General features: G+C 41.6%; 1 protein-coding gene across 9 annotated transcripts in view; it reads right to left on the bottom strand.

The window, feature by feature from the left end:
• LOC133367020 (sodium channel protein type 4 subunit alpha-like) overlaps positions 1-20,038 on the bottom strand; it is a 131,551-nt gene that overhangs the window by 88,325 nt on the left and 23,188 nt on the right. For 7 of the 9 annotated variants that reach the window (XR_009758499.1, XM_061590633.1, XM_061590639.1 and 4 more), the window contains exons 2-8: positions 17,484-17,603; positions 12,052-12,376; positions 7,380-7,498; positions 6,505-6,594; positions 5,479-5,607; positions 4,610-4,701; positions 3,134-3,415 (exon numbers count right to left, since the gene is read on the bottom strand). Coding sequence is in view for 8 of the 9 variants with exons in the window: in XM_061590633.1 (XP_061446617.1) it covers positions 3,134-3,415; positions 4,610-4,701; positions 5,479-5,607; positions 6,505-6,594; positions 7,380-7,498; positions 12,052-12,318 (979 nt within the window). In the remaining variant the exon portion in view is untranslated. The remainder of the gene's footprint in view (positions 1-3,133; positions 3,416-4,609; positions 4,702-5,478; positions 5,608-6,504; positions 6,595-7,379; positions 7,499-12,051; positions 12,377-17,483; positions 17,604-20,038) is intronic. The other 2 variants (XM_061590638.1, XM_061590637.1) reach the window with 1 other exon arrangement.

The raw sequence follows: 20,038 nt of genomic DNA, 5'->3' as shown, positions 1-20,038 counted from the left end.
AGACTCTTGAAAGCTTTTTAAAAATGTTTTTAAAGATATTTTATTTTAATGTATTTTAAAGTCTGCTTTTATGATGTTTTCAAATGTTTTTAGTGCTTTCGTTTGCCCCCCTGGGTTCCGGCTGGGAGGAAGGGCGGGATATAAATCAAATAATAAATAAATAAATAAATGTTATTTCATCTTTACTCTTTCCTATACTTTAGCTATTTAAAATATTTACATGCAGCTCAAATATCAACAAGCAATAGAACAGTAACAAATACAATAAAATTCAATATGAAAATCTGCAGAAATCAATAGAAGCACAACAGAGCTATACATACCAGGAAAACTAATACAACCATAAATTAAAACCAGCTTTGGCGAGGGAGGTCACAACTGGCATACCAGTCTTAGCTTTGGAACTCCAGTAACAGTGCTAGATTTATCACTTCCCTGGGAGGAGTACAACCCCACCCAGAACAGTTTATGCACCACATTCCCTGTGAGACAGACTACCCACCCACAGAACCTCAGTCTTAGCTGGACTGAGCTTTAGTTTAGTGGCTCTCGTCTAACCTATTATGGATCCAAGACACAGTGTCAGCATAACGGATGAAAAGAAGCACAGCTGAGTGTCATCAATGTGCTGATAGTACCTCTCTCAAAGTGGCCTCATTTTGCAGTTTGAAAAAGACATTAAAATGCACGGAAGACAAGGCAGAACACTGAGGGAACCCATAACAGAGAGCTAAGTGATGCCTTCTGGATTTGGACCTCCTGGTAGGTCCAGAAACACTAAAGAAGCACAGTATCAGGACAGACAATCTCAGAAGGGTAGCATGGTTGACAGCATTGAAAAATACTGGTGCACAACAGGGATGGAATCTGATTTTTCGTGCTTGTTTGATTGCATTCCATTAAACTGGCAGGTGGCTCTGTTTTAGGTTAGTTATTTTTCATTATCCTTTGCTTTTACCATTCCAATTTTTCACCCTCCCGAAAATAACAATATTGTTAACAATGTTTTCCTTATGGAAAAGAAATTGGCTTTGCCTCTGACCAGTGCTCACCAACCCAATCCCCTCCTCCTCCCGAATGGTATTAGATCCTCTGCCCCCTCCCCACAGTCCTGGAAGAAAGTAAGAGTCCTTTAATGCAAAGTAAAGGCACAGGATAGTCAATTTCAACTTAGTAAACACATACGCTAGTCAGTTTCACCTTAGCTAAGGAAAAACCAGGGCTCAGCAAAGCAATGGGCTCAGCAAGTTAGCAAAGCAAACACACAGGCTAGTCAATTTCACATGAGCAAACCAAAGACACAGGTTTGCCAGTTTCACCTTAGCAAAGCAAATTTCCATGCCTTTTTTCAGAAAAAAAATCTGGTGTCAGGAAAAGCCAAGAAACTTGCAGCATTCAGGAAGGGTCTGCAGAGACAGTGAACCTCTGGACTATCAGGAAGTCTGGTGCCAAGTTCAATTTTAGCAAAATTCTTGCCCATCCCTATTGCAGAAGCAGCCAGGTGCTCACCCCAAAAAAGAACTGGGCCTTTCAAGTATACTCAGAAAGTCCCTCAAGGGGACCTTTAAGTGTTCAAAAAGCTAGATTCTCTCCAATGCCCACTTAGGGCAAGGGTGTCAAAGTAGCAGGCAGTAGAAGGCCTACATAGTAAGGAAAACATGCTGACTGTGTAGGGATGCTGCCAGCATCTTTTTTCTTCCATGGGATTATGAAGGTTGAACTATAATCCCCAGGATCCCACACAGGGAAAGCATCCTAGCAGCATCCCCTCCACTGCCAGGATGTTTGCCTTATGCTGGTGGGTAAGGAGGAGATGCCCTGTTGCTGCTACTTCAGTCGCCTGCCCCAAGGTTTTTCCTCTTGGGGATTGAGGATGAGATATGTGCAAGCTGTGTTGGTCTCAATTCTGCTTGTAAGAATTCAAGTAGGGGTGCTTGCATGGTTAAGCCTCAGCACAAATGTTGAGGTTCCAAGAACCACAAGTCCTTAAAATCATGTTTGAGGTTACATCAGTCAGGTAGGTAGACTTTTAGCAGAGCAATGGTGGGTACAGTAAGAATCCCTAGTCTGTCCCAAATTCCCAACATCAGGTACAAAGAAACATATTCAGATCCGGGGGTTTTCCAGACAGGAACCCTGGAGAAAGAGGGGAACGTCATATAGATTATAGCAAATCCTCCTCCCTTCCCAGCTCTTAAGAAACCAACCAGGTAGACATGGCTAAAAGATATTAGCTCCTCCCAGGTATTGATAATGCAAGTGAGATTGATCCCCTGATCCAACATCGTCCTGAGTGATAATTGCTTTTATCATAGAGCAATATCGTATAGCAGTGCACCACAATACCTGAAGGCAAGAAGGTCAGGCAACCCAGTTCATCATGGCAAGGGAAAGATCAGAAAGGGAGGCAGTTTTTATATATCTGACTCTTCTATGAAGTTTAGAGGTTTCCTTCTGTGAAGTTGCAATTGAGTCTTGTGCAACAATGCTGACTTCTAAGGACCAAGTTCACACATGCACATTCATAATAGCTTGTTGATCTAATAACGTGTATGTGTGAGTGAATCATCCCTGATTAACCACTCTAGAGAGAACTTCTCTAGAGAGAAGTTAATTCAGTCGTAATACTTTTTAAAGGAGATAGTTCACATGTTTGGCTGAGAGTCACCAAGCAATGAGAGATAGCCATTCATGTGTGAACCATTTCTAAGTGTGAAGGAAACGTAGCTCAGTGGCAAAACACAGGCTTTGCATGCAGGAGGTCCTGGATTCAATCTATGGTCTCTGTGGCTAAAAGGATCTCAGGTAGCAGGACTGGGAAAAAATCTCTCTGTCTGAGAGAAGAATGGACAGCACTGGGTTTCATGGATCAATGGCAGGACTTGGCATAAAGGTAGCTTCATGGGTAAGTCTAAAGGACAGAAACTATTAAGGAAAGGCCTTTGTGGTAGTTTGAAAGAGGTAACATAGAGCTGTGACCGATGTTAGTTATGGTCAACGTATTTAAGTATATTGGCTAAATATGTGGTCAAGTGCTAGTAGTTACCTTTTGGATTTGAGATGTGCATTCAATATCTGGCACCCGGCCAAGCCAAAAGTCATAATATCCATAGCTCTTGAAAAACAGCCCTACCGTTATCATTGATGTATGCACTCCAGTCAAAGGTCTCATTGCTATGCAGAGTGGTGTTATCATACACAGTGGAGTTGTCATGCAGAGTGGCATTGTCAAAGGGATCACTATCCAGTGTGTCATTGGGAAAGGGTGGCCACCGTACACACTTATGTCTCAGGTTTCCCATGAAGAGCTGCAGGCCAATGAGAGCAAAGACGGCCAAGCAGAATACTGTGAGGATCATGACATCAGCGAGCTTCTTCACAGACTGGATCAATGCACCCACAATTGTTTTCAGCCCTGGATGGGTATGGGGAGAGAAACAACATTACTGTTTTTAATAGGAAACAAGATGGGCCTTTTGGCTTTTTAAAAAAAACAATACCCTAAGTTATCAATGCTGTTTGTTGGGAACAAATTTTTACAGGGACATACTTCAAATTGAATAAACTCTAGCATTGACATACTCCTGTGCTTTAATTTATTTTTAACCTGGTTTTCCTACAACTTAAAACCAATTACACTGTATGAGTAGAAGACATGGAGAAAGCAGTCATTTTATCCCATTCTTCCCACTAAGAAGAGCAACAAATGCACTGGAAGAGCTTTCTCTTTATAGTGTGCACTGACATTTCAAAAGCTAGGATTTTACAATGTTAATCTTTACTGCAGTTAAAGAGGTAAGAAGATCAGGGGTGTACTTTGGTTATATTGTTATGAGCGTGGGGGGGGCTGTAATGGATGATTTCTGTGGGTCACCTTTCCAGCCTCTGATTTGGAATCCTATGCCTGGGAGGCTGGCTCTGCTAGCCAGATGAATCTCCTTTGTTAATCAAATAGAGTGGCTAGGTAGTTAATGGTCCTATTTAGTTGCCCCGGCAACTGGTGAAAGGGGCTAGGAAGATCCTTTTTGTCATTTTAAACTCTACTGGAGGAGAGTCTCCCCCCCACTCCTGGGTGGAGAGAAGTGTGTTTGGAACTGGAAGTGGGTGTACTGGAGAACTAGGGCGGCAGGCATGTGCAGAGGCTGGCTCCCTGCATCGTGGCAATAGGATGCCCCTGCACCTAGATGGAAAAGCTGGATATTAGACTGCTGATGCCTTGAACCCCTCCATCCTAAGCTCAGGTTGGAATGTGTGTACATAAATAAACCATATTTCATAAAGACACCGCAGTCTCCGCTGGCCTTCTTCCCAAAGGAAACCAAACCCTGGATGGGCGCAGGGACCCCCTGAAATCTCACCGCTCGGAGATTGGGGGAGGCGCGCAACAATATTTTCTATAGGTCGTGTTACATTTTTTGTAAGCCAGCTTTAAAAATCATTATTGCATAATGCAAAACAAGAGCTTCAAGACCCAAGCAAGATGGGGGCTGGCTTGAATGAAGTGTGTCTAATGAATGCACTCCACTAGAACCAGTCCCTGGTACATATGAAAGAGGAAACCTGGAAGAACATCTCCACCCCCATCAAGGACACCCTCTCCATTACCCACCTGGAATGACTGTGATGGTTTTAAGTGCCCGGAGAACACGGAACGTCCGTAGAGCAGAGACGTTACCCAAGTCTACAAACTCTGTGACATAGCTAGAAAACAGTGGGCAACAAAGCTGTTAATTAAGAGGCAACTTACAGAAGTAGAAACAAGAGCTATCAATAGCCCAGAGAGATACAGCCCAGAGAGATCCATCTCTAATGGAACTTTGGAGCCACAGCTCTGAACCTAGACATGATGGCAGCACCTCATGCTGCATTTAGTCTTGAAAATATTAGCTACAATAGGAAGGTTTTTACAAACCTAAATGCAATGTGGGTGGGTGGGTAATTATGGAATTCCTGAACCTCTAGCTAGACTCTCAATCAACTCTATGTAAACCAAAAAGACTAAAACAATCTGCTGCTACATTGCTCCTCTTACATATAGACTCTGAAAGGTCAGATTCATAGCAGATGCCACCATGATCAGTGGCAATGATTAAAGGTGCATTCCAAGACACAATCTAGCTTGAGGCAAAGAAGAGCCAGGCCACCTAATGACCCCAAATCTATTGTCACCACAATCTACCAGGCTATCCTTCTTAGCACAGGGCTGCAACAGTATTCTTTAGCTGAACAAGGGGTGCCAGGTTGCTCAGGGCAAATCTAATAGGTACGTTGGGTATGCTTTGCTGCAGAAAAGCAGAATATAAATAGTGAAATAAATTAAGCCCCCATGGGGGGAGAGGATGGCAAATTGGAAATGTAGTCTCAGTGCTTGCCATCTCCACAACATAAAAGTACATGTGTGAGAATTTTTTCCCATGTTGACACCCTCTGGTTTTCTATAGCTGGCTTCCCACAGCCCCCCTGCTAAATGCAACATACGCCATGACGATGACACTGAAATCCAGCCAATTCCATGGATCTCGCAGGAATGTAAAGCTGTCAATGCAGAATCCCCGAGCGAGTATCTTGATCATAGACTCAAAGGTGTAAATGCCAGTAAAAGTGTACCTGTGAACAGGGAAGGGTAAGAGGATAAGCAGAATTTATAGCAAAAGATGCAAGATTTATTGATTTTTTAAATAAATTACATTTGAAGATTCAGTATTTTACATCTTGTTTTACTAAAAGCCTCTCAATCTAATAGCATAAATAACAGGGCATGTTGTAAACAATTTGCAGCAGGAGAACATAGATTTACATTTTTGCAAGCAAATCTAAGTAGCAGAATTTGCTGGAATTTTACTTCCCAAATTCATTTCCACTCTAGACTTAGAAATTTCTCTCAGATCTAAGACCTTTTTAAATCTCTTAGATTGAATCTCTAAGGACCTTTGACACACAAGCTATAGAGTTAATTGCAAAAAAGAAAGCTTCGGGTTATTGAACTGGAACATGAACTTGTATAGGGACAGCTGAAGGGAAAAGACAGATGTAACATGCAGGGGTAGGAGGGTAGGTTCAAACTGAAAGCATACTCACTGGCTGTGTTCGCATAGAACACTAAACCAGAAGAATTTGCAAAGTAGCCTTCCTTCCTCACTGAAAAAACACAGCTTGCCTACAAACATCTGGCATGAAATGGAAAAGATTCCAGAATAGCTTTGAAGCCTAGCAATGGAACAATGCCCCCCTGCCGCTGCCTTTTCATCTTCACCTCATGCTAGTTGGGTCATGGCACTGTTTCTCAGGAAAATTGTGCCATCAGCAGCCTGACATTTTGATAAAGAATTATTGTTACTGCAAGCTTTCAGATTACACAGGATTCCCAGTCTAGCCATCCGCCTTCCTTTTTGAATTAAGAATGCCCATCCCTGCTCCTCTGATTCCCTTTCCTCCTCCCACCGCCCAACTGAATCAGCAGAGAAGGGAAAAAAGAGAACAAAGAGAACAAAAAATAATACTTACTCCACATTCTTGGCCCACGATGGCGGGTCACTCAGGGTCATGAAGACGCAGTTGGCTAAGATGGTTATCATGATAAATATGCTAAATAATTTGAAATGAGGTCAAGGAAACACATCAGGTCTCTGTCGAAATTCCCAAGACAAACCCGCTTGGTAAACCCAAGAGAACAACAGCCCTGTTGGCTGGCATATTGATTAGGATTTAACACAGCTCAACTAATTTGCAGCTGCATACCACAGCCCAAAAGTGTACCTGTTACAGAGGATCTCTTGTAAATTATGGAGGATTGTTGTGAACTTTGAAAATACCACCACCATGAAAAAACTGAGCTGCAAGATCAAAGCAGAACTCCTCATAAAGACTCAGCTCCTTTGCTGAGGAAGGAAACTTTGCTGAATGTGGGCTGCTAGAGAACTGACCTCAGCTCCTCCAACAGCCAGCTCAGTCTGCATTACAGGGTAGAATAAATGTTTAATTCTACTGTTAAGACTTAAAATACATTTATTTGGGAATATGAGGTGAATGAAGGGACAGAGACTTTAAGAGAAGGGGAGGAGCCCAAAACAACCTCTTGGATTTTCAGACATTAGCAAATGTCACCTGAACTAGACTTCATTCAACTGGAGACAGCAGAGTGCTTGTTTCTATAAAAATTGCTGGGATATGGAAATAGTATGATGAAGAGAGATCTTCCTCGTCAAATATTAAGAGAAATAATCATTGTCTCTGGATTAGCCGAAGACGATACTGAACTGGCCTCTGACCCTGCTGCTCCCCGGGTCTTGTCCTACACTAATAACAACAAAAACAAAACACCACAACTTCCTCCCAAGTGGAATTCTACTGTATTCATTCTCAACCAGTGTAAAGGATATGAATGTGTAAGCACCTTGATGGCTGCTCTCCGGACAGGGTGGAAAGGATCCAGCATATAGAGAGCGGGGGTGGCACTGAACCGGAAAATGGTCTTTCCTTTGTTCAGGAGGATGTACGTCTCACAAAGGGAAAGGTAGATATTGTTAGTAGCTTCAAAACATGGCAAATTGTCTTTGAAAAAAACAATTTACACTACAAACTTATGTTGAAACCAGACTAAGAACGTGTGGCTTCCTCTAAGCGTTGTTGTTTTGTGAGGTGTTCAGTAGCCTCTATGAGATAATTGCAAACCAGAGGCTTGATGACTTGGGAGAAGAGATGGCATCCATTGAAGTGCATTCTGTCAACCTAACAGACCAGTATTTTTTCGAGTTTGTTCTTTGTCTGCAAGCTGCTGTTTTTACGGATCCATATTTCCCTTCCAAAAAATAGTGATATTAATATCAATATTTTTAAAGGAAATATCAAGAAAATTATAATTCTTAATATCAATATTTTAAAAGCATTTTTGTTAAAAAAAAACCCTCTGCTACATAAAAATCTGATCCACAATAGTGGTTCCTGGGCTCCTCCTGGGAGGAATCTAAATTTAATAAATAAATAAATAAATAATGAGCTAATTAATGCAAAATTCTGTACCAAATCTGAATTGGAGAGCATTCTAGCACATCCCTAATATACACGTATGTGCGTGTGGGGGGGTATGTATATGCAGGAGCACAAGCCTAAGCAGCCATTCAGGTTTGAAAGGGCCCTAGACAAGTTGTTCTCTGTCCATCTATCATCCTAGTGTCACCGCCAACAAGCTTACCAGGTGTCAGGGGCACCAATGGGCTGTGACTGGAATGGGCAACACATGGCATTGGAAAGGACAAGCAGTGCTAATAGGAGCAACATCTCCAGCCACCTGGTCCTCCTTCAACCAGGATCTGAGAAAAGAAGCATCTGCTATCACCTTCATTTTCTAGGACGCCTCTAGTGTAGGATCCACTTTGGAGGTGGGGCCTGTAGGCACAGGGGTTATTCCAGAGGGATAATACTTTGGAAGTGGGGCCCACAGGCACTGTGGTTATTCAAGGTGGAGGGAGCTGCAGTCATCTGGCCTGGCTTTTGTTTTCTCAGCATTGGGTCCTACATTTTTTTAATAGGGATGTTGGCATCAGCTGCAGTGGATCCTTTGGAGCCTGGCATTGCCCAACCATATAATATGTTACTGCTGGGCCTGCAAGAGGTGATATAGGACATCTATCACTGGATCTTCTGATGTTTTAATTTTAACTTAAATGCAGCCACAGACAACCCTGAATTGTAATGAGGAAATGGTGCTGGGTGAGGTCGATTTAACCCTCCTTTGTGCCAAATTCCCCAGTCTAACTCCTCCCTCACAGCTGGTATTAGCCCTTCTGGAAACAAACACGAAAAGTTCCTGTATGCTTCCCCCAGTGGGGCAAATAGCTGCTTTGGACAGAATTTAGACTGGGAAAAGGTGCAAGAGGCGGAGATAAATATCCCACCCCCAGCATCATTGCCACATAACTGCCCTTGAGTTTAAATTAAAACACCAATTGATCCCATCATGGTTCTCCAGCAAGTTGTTTGGTTTGGTCCTTACTCACTGAATAATGGGGATAACAAAATAAAGGTATTTCCACAACAGATATATGTTACACTAGCTAGGAGACTTTTGGATACGGCAGAAGCCCACTACTTCAGCAGAACTCCAATTCTGCCTCTGTCATCACAACTTCACATCAGTGAATTGTACAACTCCACTGAAGTAAGGTTCAATCCAGGGTGAAGACATGGGCATGATGTGAGTGAGACAGGAGAGAAGCAGACATAGGACAGATCCTATAACCATACCCCTGACGATGATGTAACATTGTGCTGACTTCAGAAGTAGCATAACCAAAAAAGTAAAGTGGAGAGCAAAACAACAAGAACATGTCCCCACCTCTTTTGAACTCTCACACTGCCACTAATAGGGATAAGGGAGACATTCCGTTTAAATGCATTTAAAGCCAAACCTATCAAATTCGCCCTTTCTGAAACAATATCCTTTGAAATTTACACATATCCGAATGTTCTCCAACCAATTTTTTTTTAAAAAAATATATATATTAGGGGAAGGTGTGCATAAAAATGACTATATTAGTGAAAAGAACATACAGAAATACATTACATTAGGAGAAATTGCTTGCAAAAATGTGTACATTAATCAAAACTGCCCAAAACATGTTTTTAGTAATGGAAATTCGCACTAAAATGCTGAAGAATTTTAATTAGGCTTTTAAAAAAAGAAATCGCAAGTATCTGCAGAAATGTGGAGAACTGAATTTCAGATTGGAAAAATCAGAAAAGGAGAGAACTGAAATTGACAGATCTTTCTGTCCCTTGCTACAAAGAAGCATAGGATTCAGACTAAATCCTCACTCAACCACAGTAGTATACTAACCCCTGACAGAAACCACAACCCATATATGGCATGGGGCTATATCTCCAGGATGACCAATGTTGGGCACACTTAGAGCACACGAGGGGGAAGTTTTATAATGGGGACTACGGAGAACAGTCATTCTGCAAAACAGACTGGCCTCAGAACACATTTAGCAATGTGTTCAAGCTTCATCCCAACTTCTCTCAAAACTCTTACAGGAACACTAACCCAGGATTCCAGGCACAAACAGCCCACATCAACACCCACTCAACTGATATTTATTTAAACGGATAAATAAATGCATTTTAAATGCATTTATACACAGAATTTGGCAATTCCAACCTGATTCTGCTCGTACTGGACCGCCCCTTGTATCAAGCCCCCACAAGTCTGAGCCACTTGTGCATTGCCAGTTGTAGTTGTAAAAAAAAGCTTAACTAATTATATGCAACATTATACACAAAAGTAGGTATATTATAGATATAAAAGAGTCAAGTCTCATGCTGTACTGTATTTCTGTACTGAAATTTTATACAGTTTTATACATACATATATTTTATATAGTTATTTGCATATTATCTGTTTATGTGGTGGCTACTTTAGGAAACCTTAAATGTATATGCATTTAATATGCATATAAAAATCCATATAATATGCAATAATTGTTCATAATGTTAGCAGAACTTCTTGTAGAGATTAAGGAGGAAGATGGGAATTAGATAAAAATCTGTGCAGGTAAACTCAACATAGAGATTTTCAGAAAATTCCACCCCATTTAGGATATTAATAGTCTGCCCTTCATCGTAATAGATCCCGGTGTTGGTTAGAACTCACAAATTACAATAAAACTCACATAAAATAATCTAAAAATAATCAGAACTATAAATCAATATGAACAAGGACAGCAACTATAAATGCAGTATTAAACTGTAAGACAGGCTACTCTTAGTAAATACTCTAATATTGTATGAATGCCTAGGAAAACAAATTAGTCTTTTTACTTGATGCCAAAATGATAAAAGTGGTGGCACTAATCGTGCTTCCAAACAGGGCATTCCACAAAGAGGGTCCTTTCCTTACATCATTGCACAGTGTATAGTTCCTTTCTTTCTTTTGCAAATTTAAAAATGAAAGGAAAGAAAAAGAAATCAAAGGGGAAGAATGGAATAAAATAAATAAAAATGTTAAACGTACAAAAAGTAAAAAAATAAAGAATAAGAAATAATATATGAATACTAATAATGACAACAAACCACCATCAGTTTACTTTACGGATACAGTAACCATCCGTACATGCATCTTTGCGTTAAGCATATAAGTTAATATAAGCCCTTCAGATGTTTAAATAGGTATCTACTCAAAATTGACATCTATATGAAATATGTTCAAAGGATAGCATATCTCCTGGCTGTGGAATGAGAAGAGCCTCCCTCCCCAACAACTAGTAGCAGCTTCTCCCACACAAAGGTAAGTATGCAACCCCACATGCAGGTAAGCTCTCTGTTGCTGAATGCCAGGTACCCCATTCCAACAGATTGTCCACTCTTACTGGTAGTGGCTCTCCAGGGTCTTAGGCAGGAGTTTTTCCCAGGCCTGCTGCTGGAGATCCTTTTAACTAGAGCAGGTGGAGACTAAACCCGAGGTCTTCTGCATAACAGGCATGTACATTCACACTGAACTACGGCTCCTCCCTGATGTACAATATGGCTGCTAAACTCTCCTCCCTTCTCCTGTGTCACCCAACTTGATGAAATATGGAACTAGTCTTCAGCCAACCTGTGAGGCTGCAGTTGGGAAACAAGGTACGACAGACTGGTATGCACACGGATGCTTGGAGACGTAATGCTCGCCTAGACAGACCTCTGGTTGAGCAACTAAGAAGCTTCTTATGCATGTTCCCAAAGAATCTTTGGATCATGACCTTTTATTGAGAAGCCATCTTTGCTTTCCGTTAGAGGTAGTTCCTTGTCAGCAGAAAACTGGTGCCTATAAGGACATATCAGTGGCAACCTGGCTCAGAATTAACCAACAAATAAAATAAAATTAACCAACAAATAAAAAAGAACTGTCATGACTTCTATGATGTGGTCATAGATATGGGCATTTAGCTTGACCTTGCCAGCTCAAGCAACCCAGAAGAGCCTCAAACAACTGGTGGTCTATTGCCATAATGCCAGCTCACACTGAGGGTGGGTTCTTCCCTTTCCAATTCTTTCCCAACTCTTTTCACTTACTTTCTGATCATTGTAGAATGGGTCCAAGTCTTCCAGGGGCACCCCAATGAGTTCCAGGGGAGGGTCCCCATAAATTAGTGGGAGGTTTCTCCCTTGCTCCAGGTCGCTGCGAGGTTTGGGCTCATGTTCTTCATCAAGAACCTCCTCATGCTGCTGCTTCAACTTCTTGGCTTCTCGCTCAGCGATTCGTTTCTCTATCGCCTTGAGGGACTCGTGGGTGAATGGGCGCAGGCAGTCTGGACCAGGGATGTATGCCGGGAGTGCCATCTTCACATTCTGGTCTTGGGGCTATTCTGCCTGGCGCCACAGGGCAATGGTGGGAAGACTGCAAGGACAAGAAGGAGAAAAGGTTTTATTTTGCACCAGACTGACTATACTCCACTGCAGGTTTACTCATGCAATGACTTTGGATGTATTCAGACAACTATGCAGGAACTACTGGAAAGCTTACCTCATGGTGCTTGTGACTACATGGGGAGGAGAAGGAATCTACACAGGAATCAGAATAAGGCGGTGAAATGGGCTACAGCCCTCCAAGTTCAGACTAGGGTATAGGTTCCCAAACATCCATAGATCACCAGTGGTCCACAAGCTTCATTCAGGTCATCAGTGGCATGCCAGCATTAAATATTCATATTGATTTTCAACTGTATTTTTATTGCTTCTTTTTATTTCTTAGATTTTATTGTATTACAGTTTGAATTCTATGGAATACTTTGCCTTGATACTTTGAAATGGAGGTTGGAACCCTGAAACTTCAAGGGTGCTTCTAGCCTGTTATGTATGTGAAGCATTAGACAATAAGCTGGAAACAGAATTGCAACTGTGGTTCTACACTGCACTTCGTATGGAGACACACTTTTACCCTCTCTTAATTTCCTTAAGGAAATGAAGTTGAAACAGTGTAGAGATACCAGGTGGAAATTGATTGTTCAAAATGCATTGGCTTGTTCACCTAGAGGTCTCCTTCCTATTCCTATGATTGATGCCTTCCTACTTTTCTTTCCTCTGGCTCACACCTGACTTCCGTGTGTTCAAGGTGAAGTCTGCACAATGGGTAATTGACTGTACATCCCAGTGAGTGTACACATGGCATCCATACTCTGCAGAAATGTAGGGTACAGATCAAACTTTTAAAGTATATGCACATTGAGGATGTTACTAGTATGCATGAAAGCCTCTGTGCAGATGTCACCTCTAATGCATGGAGGCCCCACTGCTATCGTCATCCTCCACTACAAAGGTCAGCTACCTGCACGAAATGTATGCCAAACGGATATGTTCAGTTTTAGAACCAGTCTGAAGAACCAATAAAAAAAACTAATAACACAGACAGGCTTGTATTTTCTGGTTCCGACCAAAAGATGCCACGTGTGATGTAGGAGTACCATATGGCTAAAAAGAGAGGAAATGCATCACAAAAAAGAGAAGTGAAGAGATGGGTTTGCATAAAATTTGCCATGCTAATGAATATGTATAGAATAGGTGCAAATTTCAAAAATAATAACCATTATTTAAACAGAATTACATCTCAGCATAGTGGGGAAGACTGAGCAGTGGTGGCTGGTCACTTCATGTCGGTGTGGCAGTGGAATCTGTTACAGGTTTTAGTCTGAACTTTCAAGGAGTTGTCCAAGGTGCTGAAACCTATTCCCATAATAGGTTCAGTCTGACCTTGAAAGTTCACACTAAAACCTGGAGTGGATTCCATAGCTCCACTGACATGGAGCCACCAGCCACCACAGCTGAGCAGGTGACCTGTGTGACAGTCAGGTATTAAGTGTTCAGAAAATTCAAGGTCCCCACTCACTCTTCTTATGGTTCTTTATCTTTAAACTGGCCTTGGATGACACAACACTTCAAACAGTGGATGCCTTCAAACAAAGGATGCTCTCTAATAGTTCCTCAAATAGAGAACCTTCCTCTATAAAGTAGGACACACGTCCACTCCACCTTAGTCGTGTGTGCGCGCGTGTGCGTGCATTTGTAAACAGTCTGCAAATAATTTTGGAGGGAAATATATTGTATAATACCTAGCAATTATAGGTGCCTTATAAAATGGCAGAGGAGAATAAAGGTTAAATCTTCCATTAATTATGCCACCAAATTATCCATTGTTGTTCACTGAAACCCTTATACTATCACATTCCATGTGGTAAGATAGTGGTGGTATTTGAATTGGGGTAGGGGAAAGAATATAGGATTTTCTCAGGTACAAAGTATGAATGCCTGGGAAACAATACAAACATCCCTTCCACAGGTTAGTAATAGTAATAGTAATAGTAATAGTAATAGTAATAGTAATTATACAGCCGCAAGAGCAGCTGTATACTATAGCCAGCGGGGATTTTTCACATTCCGCAATGTTAAATTGAAAATACCCTCCATGCCATTCTGATGCTTCCCATAAGCTCATTTCAAAACAAAACCTTACAAAACTTATAGTCCTGAACTCAGAAACGCTTGCTTAACAGCCCTCTAAATTTTCATGGCGATACACAAAACAGTCAGAGAGAATAGACAGTTCAATGTGTAAAACGAGAGAAAAAACCTCCAGAGCCCTTTTGGACTTTTTTCTCTGCGAGTTCTCATAATCTGTTGAAATTCATTAAAAATCAGCCATGTTCACAGAGTACCTGTAATCCTAATACTGACCTTGCCCTATACTCTGACCTTCATCTTCTGCAGTTTAACAGTTAAAAAAATGCTTGGCTGATTTTTAATTAATTTAAGAAAGTTTGGCTGGAAGCCAATGATAAGGGCATGCTCAGTAAGAACCGTCAGTGTTCTAAAAGCCTCACAGCTGCTGGGCTTGGCTAATCAAGGGGCCACACCCACACCAGACTTTGATTTCACTTAAGACAGTCATGGCTTCCCTCACAGAATCCTGGGAAGTGTAGTTTGTGAAGGGTGTTGAGAGGAGACTCATGTTCCACTGATAGAGCTCCAGTGGCCAGACTGGTTTAGCAGTCAGCCACTCTGATTGAAGCCTGTGAGGGGAACTGGGTGTCTCCTAGCAACTCTCAGCACCCTTCACTAACTACACGTCCCAGGATTCCTTGAGAGAAGCCATGATTGTCCAAAGTGAAATAAAGGCCTGGTGTGGATGTGGCCAGGGACAGCTTTGGTTTAAATTTGGGTGGGAGGCTACATGTGCCTGCTGTAGAATAAAAAGGTGGGGGAAAGGCTGAAAAGCAATGATACTGTTCACAATGTTTTCCTTTTGGAAAGGAAAGGGGCTTCCCTTCTGCCCAGTGCCCACCCACCCAATCTCCTCCCCTCTTCCCCCTTCCCTCTCACTTCCTTTGCCCCTTCCTACCCATCCCCTTCCAATCCTCTCCTTCCCTTTCCCTCTCCTCCCACTCCCCTTCCTCATCCCCATAGTCACTTTTACCTATCCTAAGCATGGTTGCACGGAAGTAAATCACACTGAATTCAATAAAATGCAAATAATCAAACCTGTCCTTCTCCTCCCCTCCCCCTCCTGCCTGCTCCCATCCCAGTCATTCCCTCTGCATTTCCTCCCCTCCCTCCTCCTCCTCCTCTCCTCCCCATCCCCTGTGGTCAGTTTCACCTATCCTAAGCATGATTGCAGGGGAGTAAATCCCACTGAACTCAATAAGCATGCAAATGATCAATCCACTCTCAGCAAACTTGTACAGGATCCCATTTCTTACCTCCCGGATTAAAAAGCAGGGAAATTCACTAATAGGCAAAAAACCTTGTGGTTTAAGAACATACCTATAGCCAAGAGATATTTCTATCAAACTTTAAAAAGCAAGGAAATTGGGCAGCTCTAGTGAATGCGCCAGGGGAGCAGGAGACCTGACCTCCTCTCTGAGATATTGGACTGCCCTACAAATTTGTCAAAATGCAAACACAATTTGGGTTGGTCTTTCACAGTCCAATCCACTTGCTGTGTAGCTTGGAAGAATTTGGTAACGTGCCTCTGAGCATATGGTGAGTGGTGGCAACACCTGCAACCTGCCCAAATAATAGAAAGAAGACATGTGCTGTGCTGATCTTGTTTTAGCAGGTTGGAAGCAACATTATTAAGACAGTTGATATAGTTCAGATGGTCACTTTAAATATGTCTGATTTACTTTGCAATTTTAGTGAAGTCTCCTATAGGAAATCATTTTCTTTTGTTTCTGTTTCTGTGAAGATGTGAAGTACAGCAACACTTTGCAAAATTTACACTAAAAAAACTCCAAACATAATTGTGGATTTATTTATTTATTTATTACATTTGTATACCACCCCATAGCCGAAACTCTCTGGGCAGTTTACAACAAATAACGGCACTGACTTCTGCAGAATAGTCTCCAGTGGACCTCAGGAGTGTCTCAATTTGCACAAGATAAAACAGTGGGAGGTGAAATATATTCTAGCAAAATTCTAGGTGTGTTCTATGTGCCCACCTTGCCTTAAATAAAGTGGTTTAAACATAGGAGGCTGAAAACATGCATCCTCTTTTTTCCAACAGCTAGAGTCATTGCTGAAGTAGCAACATATTGTAATCAGTCTGATTTTACATCAAACTGTAGTTTCAGATTCAACTGTTAATGCACCCAAAACAGAAATAGAACATAACCTCCAATTTGAAACACAAAAGGCTGTCTTCACCATCATATGACATTGACCAATAAAATGGCTTTGAAATTAATAAAAATAAATTTGACACAGATTTCTAGGATGAATAATGAGGGAAATAAAATTTTCTAGTTTAGATTATCTGTAGAAACATTAGTAACACAGGAAAGAAGCAAAGTAAGAAGAACACCAACAAACATACAAAAATTCTCTATCTTTGGAGATGGCAAGTGTTGCCACCACTCACCAAATGCTCAGAGGCACATGTTACCAAATTCTTCCAAGCTACACAGGAAGTGGATTGGACTGTGAAAGACCAACCCAAATTGTGTTTGCATTTTGACAAATTTGTAGGGCAGTCCAATATCTCAGAGAGGAGGTCAGGTCTCCTTGCTGTTTAAAGTTTGATAGAAATATATCTTGGCTATAGGTACGTTCTTAAACCGCAAGGTTTTTTGCCTATTAGTGAACAGTAATAGTAACACAAACCTTTATAAGGTGCTTTGAAGTGCTCAAAGCACAACTCAGTAATCCTTCCATCAGCCCTGCAATATACACCAGCCATATCCTCATATTTGTAGATGAAGAACTGAGGCAAGGAAAATAACAGCTTAATCATAAAGCCACATTGGAAGTTTACAGCTAAAGTGAGATTAGAACTGGGACTTCACACACTCAGCCCCACTATGGCAGGAACCAGCTCTCATGCAGATTGTGCAGAAATCAAATAGGAAATGAGGAACTGTGTCTAGTTTGTGCAAAAACTAAATAAAACAGAATGCAGGATAGGCTCTTAATCTTAGCCTCCCAATTATAAAATTAGAATAGCAGGGACCTACCTCGCAGGGATATGAGGATGAACTCAGTATAAGGCCATAAAATCCCTTGAAGATTTAGACAGCCATACATCTGTTTATTTTAAACTTTTATAAACCACGTTTTCTGCTTTCCCAAGCAACCTAAAAAGCAGGAAAAAATAGGATCAGTCAAAGTAGGGACAGAGGCTTCACTGTGCGAGAGAGGGGCCTAACCTTCCCTCCTTTGGACTTGCCAAAGTCGGCCCTTATGGCAGCAGCTCCTGGTGGAGTCCTGCCTCCCATAAACAGGCAGGCAGGCCTTGGGTAAAGTTTTGTGCTTGACTGTTTCTCCAGCTGCCGTGGGCCATCATCAAAAGTGTTGGGTTTCAGCAACAAGATGACTCAGGCCATTCCTCCCAAGGAAGAAGAAGGGACAGAGAGAGGAAGGTATATGTCTGATGAAAACAAGGCTCTGGCCCACTCTCGTCAGGGCTGGTTCCAGGTTTGAGGGGTCCCCTCAGGCTTACGTGGCAATGACAGCAACACTCCAAGGACAGCTGGGAAAAGGCATGTTAATATCCCACAATGCTCCAGGGTGTCCAACGCCACTGCAGGGCACTGGGATTATTAAAATGTAGGCACTCAGGCCCAGCTGCCTTGTGTGGAGGGCCTTGGGCATATGTAAGCTGTGATGAGCCAGTTGAGGGCACTGGAGCCTGGCACTTTTCCTAAGATGTTAGGTGCTGATTCCAGGCTGACTATCATACCACTTGCCAGCCTCATCGGCCCCATATGTAAGCCTGTCCCTTTGCCAACATTCTAGCACCCAACCCTTCCTCACACAGCTGCTCATTCATTTCCACACACTCACAGCCATTTCACAGTAGATGCTGAGGTATATTTTTGAGCCATTTTTGAGGTATAGCTTTTAATTAGCAGACAAGTATGGTTTTCTATTTCTTTTTTTAAACCAAAAGGAACAAACACCATCTTGGCTTTTAAATCATGGCAGAGGAAATCGGTGCAGCAAATGGCAGGCAGAGTAGGGCCTACTTGAATGTACAATGTGGAATGTCCTCAGGCAGTAAATGGGTATGCGAATTAGGGTAACAGAGTACTGTATCTTTATTTTCTTTCTGTGAAGCCTTGGAGAGTATGGAAATCTACTGACCTTGGACCCTGCTCCATCCACAGCTGGTATCCAACTCTGCCTCTCAAACTCCCAAGAACAGCCCCACACACACTGAGAAAATGAAACCCTTGGGAGTGGGGAGGTAGGATTTTGCTCACACCCATGCTCAGAGTTTGACTGTTCATATTTGGAGTATGAAAGGAATTTTTTCTCTGGTCCAGTTAGTAGACTCTACAATTTCATGGATTATTATTATCATAATCATCATTACTATTTTTATTTTAGCTTTCCTGTGACATGTGGCTTGCTTCACTCAGGGCCGAACCAGATGTTACCTAATGACATTAATAGCAATCATGTCTGGAGTTATAAAATTGGGGGCCTCTGATTTTCATGAGGGCTGCAGTACATGGAGTTGAGGAGTTTATCCCTTCTCTCTCTGGCCACAATCTCAACAAATATTCTCTCAAAGGGCAATTATCTTTGGGGGGAGGGGAAATTCCCTGTTTTTTTCCTAAGGTAATTGCCACACTGGGGATGATTTTATTGATTTTTTTTATCAACAGTATTTCTGTGTCACCCCATAACCAAAGATCTGGGCAGCATACATAAAAATGTTTAAAATACAAAAAATATAAAAATAATTACACTATAAAATGCAATTTGGACAGGAAAGAACAATTACAATATAAAACACAGCAGCAGAGATTAAGAGTGCTTCCAAACTCACTATTTTCGGGTGGCATTCAATCATATGCTAGCAAATTCAGGTTGCGCAATTAAAGCTAATTTGGCACTCTTGCACGACAAATCTGCTTCTCTAAAAGATTGGTCTTTTTGCAATAAGGAAAGTGATGGCAGAATGCACTAGAAAGGGCAGGATAACACTAGCTTTGACACAACATCATCTAGACCATCCACAAACAAATCAGAATAAATCTCATTAAATAACCAACATTGTCTAATCTCCCTGCAAACAAATCAGGGTAAATGCTCAATAAATAGGTCATCTTGAAGCACCCCTAGCAGTCAAATTAAATACAATCTGGTCTTTAAAACGTTAAAAAAAACCAAATCTCAAAATCCATTAAAAAGCCTGAGAAAATGAAAAGTCTTCACCTACCATCAAAACTCAAACAAAATAGGCACCAGGCCGGGTAGGGCATTCCACAGCTGGGGTGCTGTCAAATGTAAGGCCCTTGCAGTGGCACTTGGAAAACAGCCTCCAATAATGATCTGAAAATTCACACAGGGATACATGGGAGGAGGCAGTTATTGGGGTAACTTGGCTCTGTACCATTTAGGTCTTTTCCCAGTGTTAAAACCATCACTTAACCGAGCCTAGCGCTTACATATAGTTTGACTTTGACTAACTGTGGTTAAGGTGGGTTTTAAAATACAAGTGAATAAATAAATGAAGTTTGACATTGCTTTCCAACACTAGTATTTTCTGACACATAGAATC

Source organism: Rhineura floridana, chromosome 11 (genome assembly GCF_030035675.1).
Source record: "Rhineura floridana isolate rRhiFlo1 chromosome 11, rRhiFlo1.hap2, whole genome shotgun sequence".
In the NCBI taxonomy this organism is placed as follows: domain Eukaryota; kingdom Metazoa; phylum Chordata; class Lepidosauria; order Squamata; family Rhineuridae; genus Rhineura; species Rhineura floridana.
This window is presented reverse-complemented; position numbering and strand designations above follow the sequence as displayed.